We start from the raw sequence: 12,507 nt of genomic DNA on the forward strand, positions 1-12,507 counted from the left end.
TAAATTCAATAAAAACCCAACATCTTCAATAAATCTACTTACAGTCTGATCTCTGATTCATTACTATGCAGTTAGGAAACACTCAAAGATGCAAAACATAGTGAAATTTAAAAGTTACATTTGTTTTCTTTAAGAGTTACTGTATCCTACATTACAGCAAGTGCTGAAAATTTCTTTTCCACAGTGCTTTCTTACATCTTCATATAAATCAAATTTATCATCACCCTCACTTAAACAGGAACTATAAATGATAGATCAAGCACCCTGGATATGATCATATAAATGTTCTCTCTGCTATATGATATTGCCAACATTCTCCATGACAGTTTACAGCGGGAAAATCAGTAGTGAAGCAACAATCCCAATCTCTCTCCCACAAATTCATGTGTTATGTTGTTTGTGCATATATCCAGTCTTATTGATGTGCCTTCTCTGTTATCTCATTTATCTATTAAAATTACTGATAAAATATTCCATAGTTTCTGACAATCAACATTAGATTTCTCAAACAGAATTGCTAGCCCTTATTTGATCCTTCCCATAAGTTCTTATTAATGGTTCCCAAGTTCTCTTTGGTTGGGTTGTTAGATTTCTTGGTTGATATCAAATTCTGCAGCCTTTAACCTTTAAGATGATTTCTGCTGTACATGTCATCTCAAATGACAGGACAAAGATTTTCATTGCTTTCATGCTTCTTTTATAGCTGGCACAGAAGGAAGATAATGGAGAGTCAGATTAGTATGTGCTATTGGTGGTTGAAGTGGTCCAGACCCAGTGTTTGTTGAAAGGCTGGGGGATGAGCACATAGATGGACAACTTGTGCCCAATTTGGTCTGAATGTTTGCTCTCCCATATGAATAAATTTTCCTTTCTAAGTTTAAAGATTGTGTTTGTGAATTATTTCCATCTGTCTTTCCTTCTAAAAAATAAGTCAGCATTTCACCTTTCCCTTTCACACTGACTTTCCCCCGACAAACAAATTCGTAATTGCACCTCTTCAATATACGTTGTACTTCTTCTGTAACCTGTGAATTAAACAAACCTCAGTCACCAGTGATTAATAGATAACAAATCTTTCTTTAATAGCCAGTTTCCTAAACTTCATTTTTAAGGGAAAAAAGCATTTGTTATGGCTGTTTCAAAGTCCATTCTAAAATAAACCTTATTCTGCTTCCATAGTTATCTTTTAAACACCAAACAAAATTTGTCTCAACCCATTGTCATATTAGAGTTTTGGATTTTTCATCTTTTTTCCTTTGAACTTTTAATATCACAGGGAATTGTTCAACATTCTGGTTGAATAAGAGCTAGAACCACTCCCCACTCACCATTTTTTACTAGTCATATTGATGTATTTTGTTTTCTTTTTCTTTATTTTATAGTTATATTATGTTACTTTCACTTTGTTTAAACTTCCTTTTTTATTGTTTTGTTTTTTGTTGTTGTAAGCCTCCTAGAGTAATTCAATGACAAGTTAGGTGACTAATAAATGTAATAATAATCTCAAGGAGGTAAAAGTAGCAAAACAATATTTCTCTCTTCTTATTGCATCTGCAGAGTGCCACTTCTCTCTTAACCCAGTTGTCAGATCCCCTTGGGTAACGGGACACCAGAGATTAACCTTCAGGGCCACACAGAGGAATTTGCTGTTCATCTGGTGGATAAAATCACTTGGATTCCTTCTCAGTTGGATACCAAGTGTAATTCAGGAGATGCCTGGGGAATGGATTTATCCAGTTAACTGGGAACAGTTTGATCCTATTATTGGAAGTGGATAGGGTGCTTGGGACAGTAAGCATAGTCCTCAGGTCTACCTGGGAGATGTCATGTAGAGTAAGTGGATGCTAGTGATGGCTAATTCACCCTTGGTAGGGTGTTCCCAGTGCCATTTAAAGCAGCTTTGGTTTGCCTTCTCAAGAAGCTGTTCACTCAGTCCTATAGTCTTAAATGATTTTTGTCCTTTTTAGGAAAGATAGTTGAGAAGATGGTGGCATGGCAGTTCCAGAGAATCCTGGAGATAATGGTTTATCTGTATTCCTTCCAGTCAGGTTTCAATCCCAGATATGGGACAGAAATATCATTGGTCATGCTTTTGGATGATCTCTGGCAGGAACAGGATTGGGATAGTCCATCCATCCTGATTCATGTTGACCTCTTGGTGTGTTTGATATCATAGATATCCCATTTGGGTTAGCTCCAATTATTGAGGGTGGAGGCCCAGTTTTGTCCTGGTTCCTTCCTCTGAGGTCAATCCCAATTGGTGTTGATTGGGAGCAAAAGGTCTGCTTTATGGGGTCTCATAGGGCTTGGTGCTCTCTCTGATCCTTTTTACCATCTATACTACCATAGATAATCCTGGTATGTAATCTGGAGGTCCTCTTGGACTCACAACTCCTAATCAAAGAAAATTTGGCTGTCATGGCTAGGAGGGCCTTGCAGCATCCCTGGGTCACATAGTCACCATTTGCAACATTCCCAGCCAGCTTCTGACAAGTCAAGCCAATAGAGGAAGTTGGATTCCCATAAGAACCACATGATTTACGTAAAAACTGCAGTGATTTACTTAACAAATATGGTAGAAATGGTCATAAAAATGGGCATATCATTTAACAACTGCCTTGGTTAGCAATAAAATTTTTGGTCCCAATTGTAGTCATAACTACCAAATACTACAATATCTGGAAGCTAAATCTTTTGCTGAATACCACATAGGCAGTCTGGAGTGCCTTAGGGCTGTGCATATAAAATCTCAGCTGTATGAGTTGCCCTGTATGCTGGTCTCTTTTCTCAGTCTAATGCCAGGTGTTAGTTTGACTTCTAAAACCCTTTATGGCATGGGTTCAGGTTATCAGAAGGACCATTTCACCCCAAATATATTGACCCATCCCTCCTGGCCAGGCAGAATGGGAGTGTTAGGGACCCCAATGGTTAAGGAGCCTTGGTGGCGCAGTGGGCTAATGCCTCCTTAAGTAACACAAACTGCCTGCAATTAGTGCAGGTTTGCATCCCACCAGGCTCAAGGTTGACTCAGCCTTCCATCCTTCTGAGGTAGGTAAAATGAGGACCCAGATTGTTGGGGCAATTAAGCAGACTTTGTAATAATGCCGCTTGGGGGTGTATGAAAGCCCTAATAAGCAGGCATATACATAGAATGAAGGCTACTGCTAAGCTTGTAAGCCGCCCTGAGTCTTCGGAGAAGGGTGGGATATAAATGGGATTAAAATAAATAAATAAATAAAAAAGAATTTCAATTGACAGGGTCAAGAAAGAAAGCCTTCTCTGCCATTGCCCACACCCTATGGAACATTTTGATGTGAGATAGCCCCTCTCTTATGGTCTTCTGGAACAGCATTAGCAGAGTTAAAAAGATGGAGTCAAAAGAAATAATGTTAAAAAGGTAGAGAGAATGTCAACTGGCATTGGGATCTAAGAGTGGGTCACAACTCTAGGTGTAGTTGGTGGCTTGAGGATGTTCTCTCCATCTTTATAACTTTATAACTTTTTACTTTTTAATGGATATTTACTTCTTAAGGGAGACCTCCAGAGAAGATGGCCGTGGCCCGCAGCTGAGCTAGACACTGCGGGAGGGTGAGTCCTGGCTGGCTGAGCCCTGAGGAGGCTGTTGCTTGCTGCACGGCCTCGGCTGGGCACCGGGAGTTCCCAGTGTTGTAACAACTTGCCGAGGCCGCAGGAAATGTCGGTGTGGTGGTCTGGGTGCGCCGGGCCTGACCCGTGGCGGCTACAACGTTTCTGAGGCCGCCGGAGATGTGTCGGGCGGCGAGGAACCTGGGCCTAAAGTGGGCGGTCTGATCCGAGTGGCGGGGCGCCTGGGACCTGCGGCGACTGCGGCGATGCCTTTTGAGGCCGTTCGGCAGTTTGACTGGGCGGCGAGGCGCCGGGACCCATGGCAGTCAGGATGCTTCGGTGAGGCTTTTCAGCCCACGAGGACTGCAGCAACATCTTGTGGGCCCCGCTCGAGGCGTGATCCGGGCGGTGAGACGCCCGGACCTGTGGCGGCCAGGATGATCTCCGCGTGGCCATTTGTGATTTGGGCGGAGGGGCGCTTGGCCTGGGATGGCCGAGTGCTCAATCTGATGGTCGGTTGGTGGAATTTCCCCTCCGGTGGAAGTTCCGCGGGGGTGGAGACATGCCAACCGAGGGGCCACGGGCTTTTCCTTCCCTGAAGGCCCTTGGGGCCATTTTTTGGAGGATGGAGGCTGCCGGCGATACCGCCCAAAGAAGAAGACCATGGTGAGACCACCCATTTCCCTGGACGATACTTAAATTCTGTGGCTTGCTACAGCCTTTTGGTCGTGAATTCAACTGGAGATGGGGACACATGATTGGTTGAACTCTGTTGCTACCATTTTCCATCCGGGGTGGCTTTGAAGGTGCTGTCGGTGGGGCCTAACGATGTTCAGCTGCAGGAGGGCCCAGCTGTGGTTGGCCGGACCTGGAACCTGCAGCCAGAGACATGGATTATATCTATCCATTATTAGAATTATGGATGCCTCCACCGACAAATGGACTATTAGAAGGTAACTAGGAGGTAACTCCTAGTCATTGGATTTTCCTTCTCCCTCTCTGCGACCTGTTCGGAATTGGATGGTGACATTCCCTGATGCCGGAAGATCTTTTGTCACTGTGAGAGGGTGACTTAGCTTGGGAGTCACTATCCAGCTCTGTAATTTTATCATCAATGGCTGTTGTATTGATTTTAGCCAATCCGTTTCCTCCTGCTTTTAGCTTATTGTATTTCTTCCATCTTTGTTGTTGTTAGCTGCGAAGTCGTGTCCGACCCATCGCGACCCTATGGAGAACATTCCTCCAGGCCTTCCTGTCTTCTACCATCTTCTGGAGTCCATTTAAGCTCACGCCTACTGCTTCAGTGACTCCATCCAGCCACCTCATTCTCTGTCGTCCCCTTCTTCTATTGCCCTAGATCTTTCCCAGCATTAGGCTCTTCTCCAGTGAGTCCTTCCTTCTCATTAGGTGGCCAAAGTATTTGAGTTTTAGCTTCAGGATCTGGCCTTCTAAAGAGCAGTCAGGATTGATCTCCTCCAGGACTGACCGGTTTGATCGCCTTGCAGTCCAAGGGACTCGCAGGAGTCTTCTCCAGCACCATAGTTCAAAGGCCTCAATTCTTTGGCGCTCAGCCTTTCTTATGGTCCAACTTTCACTGCCATACATTGCAACTGGGAAGACCATAGCCTTGACTATACGCACTTTTGTTGACAGGGTGATGTCTCTGCTTTTTAGTGTGCTGTCTAGATTTGCCATGGCTTTTCTCCCCAGGAGCAAGCGTCTTTTAATTTCTTGGCTACAGTCCCCATCTGCAGTGATCTTGGAGCCCAGGAAAACAAAATCTGTCACTACCTCCATTTCTTCCCCACCTATTTGCCAGGAATTGAGAGGGCCAGTTGCCATGATCTTGGTTTTCTTAATGTTAAGTTTCAACCCAAGTTTTGCACTCTCCTTCTTCACCTGCAACAAGAGGCTCTTTAGTTCTTCTTCACTTTCTGCCATTAGAGTGCCATCTTCCATCTTATGCCATCTTATGCCATCTTCTGCCATCTTCCATCTTATTGATGATTTATTCCGCGGGCATGTTGCTTGCCCTGAGAGATTCCCCCCTCTCCCAGGTGTGGCCCTCTGGTTTGTGCCGCCGATTCCTTAATGACGGATCCTGGGATCCCGAGGTGGCATGGCACAAGGAGGAGGCTTAGGGATTTTTTATGTAAACTTTTTAACGGGTTAGGGAGGGGGGAGGAATGTATGTTCCAGCAGAAAGTTGGGGGGACTTTGCTGGATCTTTCCCAATCCAGGTTGGTAAATGGTCGCCGTGGTGGGGGGGGAGGGTCTTGGGGCCCGAGGGGATGGGGTGGGGACATTGATCCCCACGGTGATCGGGAATGGCGGCAGACGGATGAACAGAGGGCCATATCGAAACTCGGGATCGCGCCCCTGCTATCTTTGAGCGGTGGCGCTCTCCGACCCTCTGGCCTCATCCTGCTTTTCCAGGGGTGGGGGGACAGGTACCTGAGCTCAGGCTGGTGTATTTGAATGCCAGGTCTGTGGTGAATAAGGCTCCCCTCATTCGGGATTTGATTGAGGAGGAAGGTGCAGACCTGGCATGCATTACTGAAACCTGGTTGGGCCTAGAGGGAGGGGTCCCTTTGATTGAGTTATGCCCACCAGGTTTCCGTGTGCTTCACCAGCCTCGGGCTCAGGGTAGGGGCGGGGGGGTGGCAGTTGTTATTAGAGGCCCTTTGTCCGTGGAAGACCACTGCCCCTCAGATTGGCGGATGTGAGTCCCTTCTCCTGAGGTGGGGTCCTGGAGGTCAGTTGGGTCTGTTGCTCACGTACCTTTCTCCCAGCTGCGTGGCAACAGCCCTGCCCGGGCTACTCGACGCTCTCTCAGGGTTGGCGGTTGAGTTTCCCAGGCTTATGGTTCTGGGAGATTTTAATCTGCCTTCCCTGGGTGGTGCGTCAGGGGTGGCCCGAGAGTTCATGGCTTCCATGATAGCCATGGACCTGACCCAGATTATTCAGGGTCCGACTCATGATGGGGGAAACACGCCCGACCTTATTTTCATCTCTGGGCAGTGGCTTAATGGTCTGGGTGGGGTTACTCCAACATCTCAACCCCTTTCATGGACAGACCATTATCTCCTATGGCTGGGCCTCTGTCATGCCACTCCCCGCTGCTGGGACGCGGAACCGACCAGGTGGTTCCGCCCCAGGCGCCTGATGGACCCAGATAGGTTCCAGACGGTGCTTGGACTGATTCCTTCCTCCCTTTCCCACAGCCTGGTTGAGACCTTAGTTGATGCCTGGCAATGGGCGGCTTCCGAGGCTCTCAACCGTGTTGGGCCTTTACGGCCTCTGACCCGGTGCAGATCCCGGCTCGCTCCTTGGTTCTCCGCGGACCTGCAGGAGATGAAGCACTGGAGAAGGGGCCTAGAGAGCATTTGGAGGTCCAGTCTGTCTGAGTCTGACCGAACACAGTTAAGATCCTTTTCTAGATCTTATCTTGTGGCAATGGAGGTGGCGAAGTGTGCTTACTTCGCCACCCTCATTGCATCCGCAGATAACCGCCCGGCCGCCCTGTTTAGGGTGACCCGTTCCCTCTTAAATCGGGGGACGGGAGAGGACCCCTTGCAGGGACGGGCCGAGGAGTTTAGTGAGTATCTGGTGGATAAAATCGCTCAGATTCAGGCTGGCTTGGACTCCGACTGGGCAGTGTCTGACGAAGGGGAAATGATGGGTTTGGCCGATAATATTTGGGAAGAGTTTGATCCTGTGACTCCGGATGAAGTGGACAGGATCATGGGGAAATTAAGTGCCGCCACGTGTTTGTTGGACCCGTTTCCCTCCTGGCTGGTTTATGCGGCCCGGGAGGTTACACAAGGCTGGCTCCTGGCAGTTATAAATGCTTCCTTGAGTGAGGGGTGCTTCCCTGCCGCCTTCAAGGAGGCGGTGGTGAGGCCCCTCCTCAAGAAACCTGCCTTGGATCCAGCTATTCTAAACAACTTTTGTCCTGTCTCCAACCTTTGCTTTCTTGCGAAGGTTGTTGAGAGCGTGGTGGCATGGCAGCTCCCTTTGGTCCCGGAGGAAACTGAGTATCTGTTACCAATCGGGTTTCAGGCCCGGGTACAGCACGGAGACGGCATTGGTCGCACTGGTGGATGATCTCTGGCGGGCCCGAGATAGGGGTTATTCCTCTGTCCTGGTCTTTTTAGATTTCTCAGCAGCTTTTGATACCATCAACCATGGTATCTTGCTGCAACGTCTGGCGGAGTTGGGAGTGGGAGGCACCGTTTTACGGTGGTTCTCCTCCTACCTCTCGGGCTGTTCGCAGACGGTGTTGACAGGAGGGCAGAGGTCAGCCACTAGGCCCCTTAGTTGTGGGGTGCCTCAGGGGTCAGTACTCTCGCCTCTCCTGTTCAACATCTACATGAAGCCGCTGGGTGAGATCATCCGTGGTTTCGGGGTGAGGTATCATCAATATGCCGATGATACCCAGCTCTTTATCTCCACCCCGAACCAAGCCAGTGATGCCCTCGATGTGATGTCCCATTGCCTGGAAGCGGTACAGATTTGGATGGGGAAGAACAGGCTACAGCTCAACCTGGCCAAGACTGAGTGGCTTTACGTACCGGCATCTCATCTTGTCCAAGAGGTTCCATCTTTGGTTATGGGGGGAGAGGTGTTGCCTCCCGTTGATAGGGCGCGCAATTTAGGTGTCCTCCTGGATTCTCGACTCAGTTTTGAAGATCATATTGGAGTTGTGGCCAGGAGGGCATTCGCCCAGGTTCGCCTGGTGTGCCAGTTGCGCCTCTATCTGGACCGAGATGCCCTACGTACGGTCACTCATGCACTCGTTACCTCTCGGATAGATTACTGCAATGCTCTCTACATGGGGCTGCCCTTGAAGACTACCTGGAGACTCCAGCTGGTGCAGAATGCAGCTGCACGGGTAGTGATGGGAGCATCCCGTTATATTACACCCCTCCTGCGTGAGCTGCATTGGCTACTGGTTGTCTTCCGGGCGAGATTTAAGGTGCTGGTACTTACCTTTAAAGCCCTACATGGCTTAGGCCCAGGATATCTGCAGGACCATCTGCTGCCGGGGACGACTTCCCATCGCCCAGTGCGCTCACACAGAGAGGGCCTCCTCAGGGTGCCGTCGGCCAGACAATGTCGGCTGGCGACCCCCAGGGGGAGGGCCTTCTCTGTGGGAGCGCCAGCCCTTTGGAATCAACTCCCCCTTGAGCTTCGGATGGCCCCGGACCTCCGGTCCTTTCGCCGCGACCTCAAGACATTCCTTTTCCATCAGGCTGACCTGGATTGATGATGGGTTTTTTAAAGTTTTAATTTTAACTGTGTAATTAATATTTGGGGCTGTTATTTAATTTTTTTCCTAACTTTTGTACTGTTGGTTTTTTTATTGTTGTTAGCCGCCCTGAGTCCTCTGGGAGATAGGGCGGCATATAAGTCCCATAATAAATAAATAATAAATAAATTATGATTTTCCAGAAAATCAAGTATTTCTCACAGAAAAGTATTGCAGGAACACATGTTTTGCTATACACAGGTTTATTCCCTTTGTGTGTATTGGAACACAACAAAAAAGGGAGGAAAAAAGCAAATTGGACATAATGTCAAACAAAACTCAAAAAATGGGCCGGACAAAATTATTGGCACCCTTAACTTAATATTTGGTTGCACACCCTTTGGAAAAAATAACTGAAATCAGTCGCTTCCTATAACCATCAATAAGCTTCTAACACCTCTCACCCGGAATTTTGGACCACTCTTCCTTTGCAAACTGCTCCAGGTCTCTCTTATTGGAAGGACGCCTTTTCCCAACAGCAATTTTAGATCTCTCCACAGGTGTTCAATGGGATTCAGATCTGGACTCATTGCTGGCCACTTCAGAACTCTCCAGTGCTTTCTTGCCATCCATTTCTGGGTGCTTTTTGACATATGTTTGGGTTCATTGTCCTGCTGGAAGACCCAAGATCTCGGATGCAAACCCAGCTTTCTGACACTGGGCTCTACAGTGCGACCCAAAATCCTTTGGTAATCCTCAGATTTCATGATCCTTTGCACACATTCAAGGCACCCAGTGCCAGAGGCAGCAAAACAACCCCAAAACATTATTGAACCTCCACCACATTTCACTGTAGGTACTGTGTTCTTTTCTTTGTAGGCCTCATTTCGTTTTCGGTAAACAGTAGAATGATTTGCTTTACCAAAAAGCTCTATCTTGGTCTCATCCGTCCACAAGACGTTTTCCCAGAAGGATTTTGGCTTACTCAAGTACATTTTAGCAAACTCTAATCTTGCTTTTTTATGTCTCTGTGTCAGCAGTGGGGTCCTCCTGGGTCTCCTGCCATAGCGTTTCATTTCATTTAAATGTCGACGGATAGTTTGCGCTGACACTGATGCTCCCTGAGCCTGCAGGACAGCTTGCATTCCTTTGGAACTTGTTTGGGCCGCTTATCCACCATCCGGACTATCCTGCATTGCAACCTTTCATCAATTTTTCTCTTCTGTCCACGACCAGGGAGATTCGCTACAGTGCCATGGGTTGCAAACTTCTTGATAATGTTGCACACTGTGGACAAAGGCAAATCTAGATCTCTGGAGATGGACTTGTAACCTTGAGATTGTTGATATTTGTCCACAATTTTGGTTCTCAAGTCCTTGGTTCTCTTCTCCTCTTTCTGTTGTCCATGCTTAGTGTGGCACACACAGACACACAATGCAAAGACTAAGTGAACTCCTCTCCTTTTTATCTGCTTTCAGGTGTGATTTTTATATTGCCCACACCTGTTACTTGCCCCAGGTGAGTTTAAAGGAGCACCACATGCTTGAAACAATTTTATTTACCCACAATTTTGAAAGGGTGCCAATAATTTTGTCCGGCCCATTTTTTGAGTTTTGTTTGACATTATGTCCAATTTGCTTTTTTTCCTCCCTTTTTTGTTGTGTTCCAATACACACAAAGGGAATAAACCTGTGTATAGCAAAACATGTGTTCCTGCAATACTTTTCTGTGAGAAATACTTGATTTTCTGAAAAAATTTCTGGGGTGCCAACAATTTCGAGCATATATATATTCCGTAGGTGGAGCTTCACTATAGTCTGAGAAGTAAGCCATTGCTTTGATATGTTATAAATTACATCAGTCTTAATAAAATAACTCTGAAAATACTCACTTGAATTTTACCTTGCACTCCAGTACTATCCATCCTGCTAGCAACATTTACAGTATTACCCCAGATATCATATTGAGGTCTTCTGGCACCAATAACACCTGCCACTACAGGGCCTACATTAATACCTGAAAAAGAAGCCAAATATTTAAAAAATGAAATCTAATGGTCATCAGGCATGGCAAAGAAGTATCTGTGTCCCCTACCCATCCCTTTTAAAGGATATATTTCGATTCTATTGAAATTGCTTTTTGATACTAAGAAGCTGAAATGGAAAAATAATATCCAATCTATAAGATATTCCCAAGGTGCCCTTGTTTTAAAAAGAAATGAGGAAGAATGCTGATTTTCTTCTCCTATTGGCTTCCATGTGACGAAACATAAGCAGTTTACAGATAACTTCCTCAAATAAATGATTAATAAAAACTCACTAGTGTATGAAAGAAAGACCTATACACTTCTTCAATTAACTTTGAATAGCTTGAAAATTACAGCTGCCAAAAGCTTAGGCTTTTCTTTAGGAGGAGTTCTGCTTTGGGACAATCTCTGGGGAGATCGTGGTGGGGAAATGAATGTTTAATACCTGGACACTACCAATACCTAATTGTCTGAGGTGGTACAAGGTGATTTTTCTGTTCTTTGTGCCAACAGTAACAAAATGACTAGGAGGAGGGGATGGTAGCATAAACTGAAGTAGAACAATGAGAGAATATTGGTTTTTACACTGCAGACATATTGTATCTGGAAGTGCCTTTTTACTGCTTATATATTTTTAAAATCTCTCTGAAGATTAAAAAATAGTTTCTTAAAGATTTTCATAATCTCTCTGAAAACGTCTCTCTACCACATGAGGAATGAAGGAAATTAAATTTCTACAAGACTGTTTTTTCTATTATGATCAGTCAAGTTAGAGAAGAAAATTATTTATGTAGCTATTAGATATAATATTAGCTGCTATATATTGTCAGAACATTAGGATTTGTTTACAAAATCTCTGTTATGAATGCTGAAAGAAACAATAACAGCATAGAATTCATTCTTGAAAATGTAACTCACCAACCCGAAGAACAAAATCGTTGTAGGACTGATAGTTGATTTCATCAAGAACATCAAACATTTCTATTGCAAAGTCAGCCAGTGTACTGAGATGGAAATAAATTGATTTCTTTGCCTATATTTTAAAAAGATTTTTATGTCATTCATAATGTTGTAGTGATTAATGTAACACAATTTAATCAAGTTTTTAAAACAGATGAAGACTCTCTTTAAATATAAATAAATATACAGGCGACATATATTTAACAGGCTAAATCCTCATTTTGGGGAGGAATTAATTTCACAAGACTAGAAATGTTGTAGAGAAGAGTGAGGATCCCAGGATTAGAAAATTCAGATGTTTAGAAAAATTTAAAGTTATTTATCAATAGCAGTTAATTATTAGTCATGTTTAGTAAGATTAAATTATTCAGAAGGGAACTTTATAGGAATTGGTAATTATTGATTTCATATTCTGCACTTGGTTTCTTATAGTTGTCTGTTTAGCCACTACAGAAAACAGATGACTGGATTAGATGACCTTTGTTTAGTGCAACTTTATCACCTCTGACCTAATTAATGCTTGCTGAGAATGTTAACATGATTGAAGGCATATGTGTGTGTGTGTATTATACTTATTATATATTTATATTTATTGTGTATATACACACACACACGTATTTAGGGGTCAGATTAGCACCATATTTTACATCGAGGGAACACATCTCTACTATAGCTGCACAATTTG

General features: G+C 45.0%; 1 protein-coding gene across 1 annotated transcript in view; it reads right to left on the minus strand.

Moving 5' to 3' along the window:
• Positions 1-546: 546 nt before the first annotated feature.
• Positions 547-12,507, minus strand: part of ADCY1 (adenylate cyclase 1) — a gene marked incomplete at its 5' end in the record, with an annotated part of 504,540 nt that continues 492,579 nt past the window's right edge. Inside the window, 3 exons of the mRNA XM_083378277.1 lie at positions 547-1,025; positions 10,728-10,852; positions 11,781-11,895. Of these exons, the coding sequence (XP_083234403.1) occupies positions 687-1,025; positions 10,728-10,852; positions 11,781-11,895 (579 nt within the window). The 3' untranslated portion in view covers positions 547-686. The remainder of the gene's footprint in view (positions 1,026-10,727; positions 10,853-11,780; positions 11,896-12,507) is intronic.

The sequence above is a fragment of the Vipera ursinii genome (genome assembly GCF_947247035.1).
Source record: "Vipera ursinii genome assembly, chromosome: Z".
NCBI lineage: Eukaryota > Metazoa > Chordata > Lepidosauria > Squamata > Viperidae > Vipera > Vipera ursinii.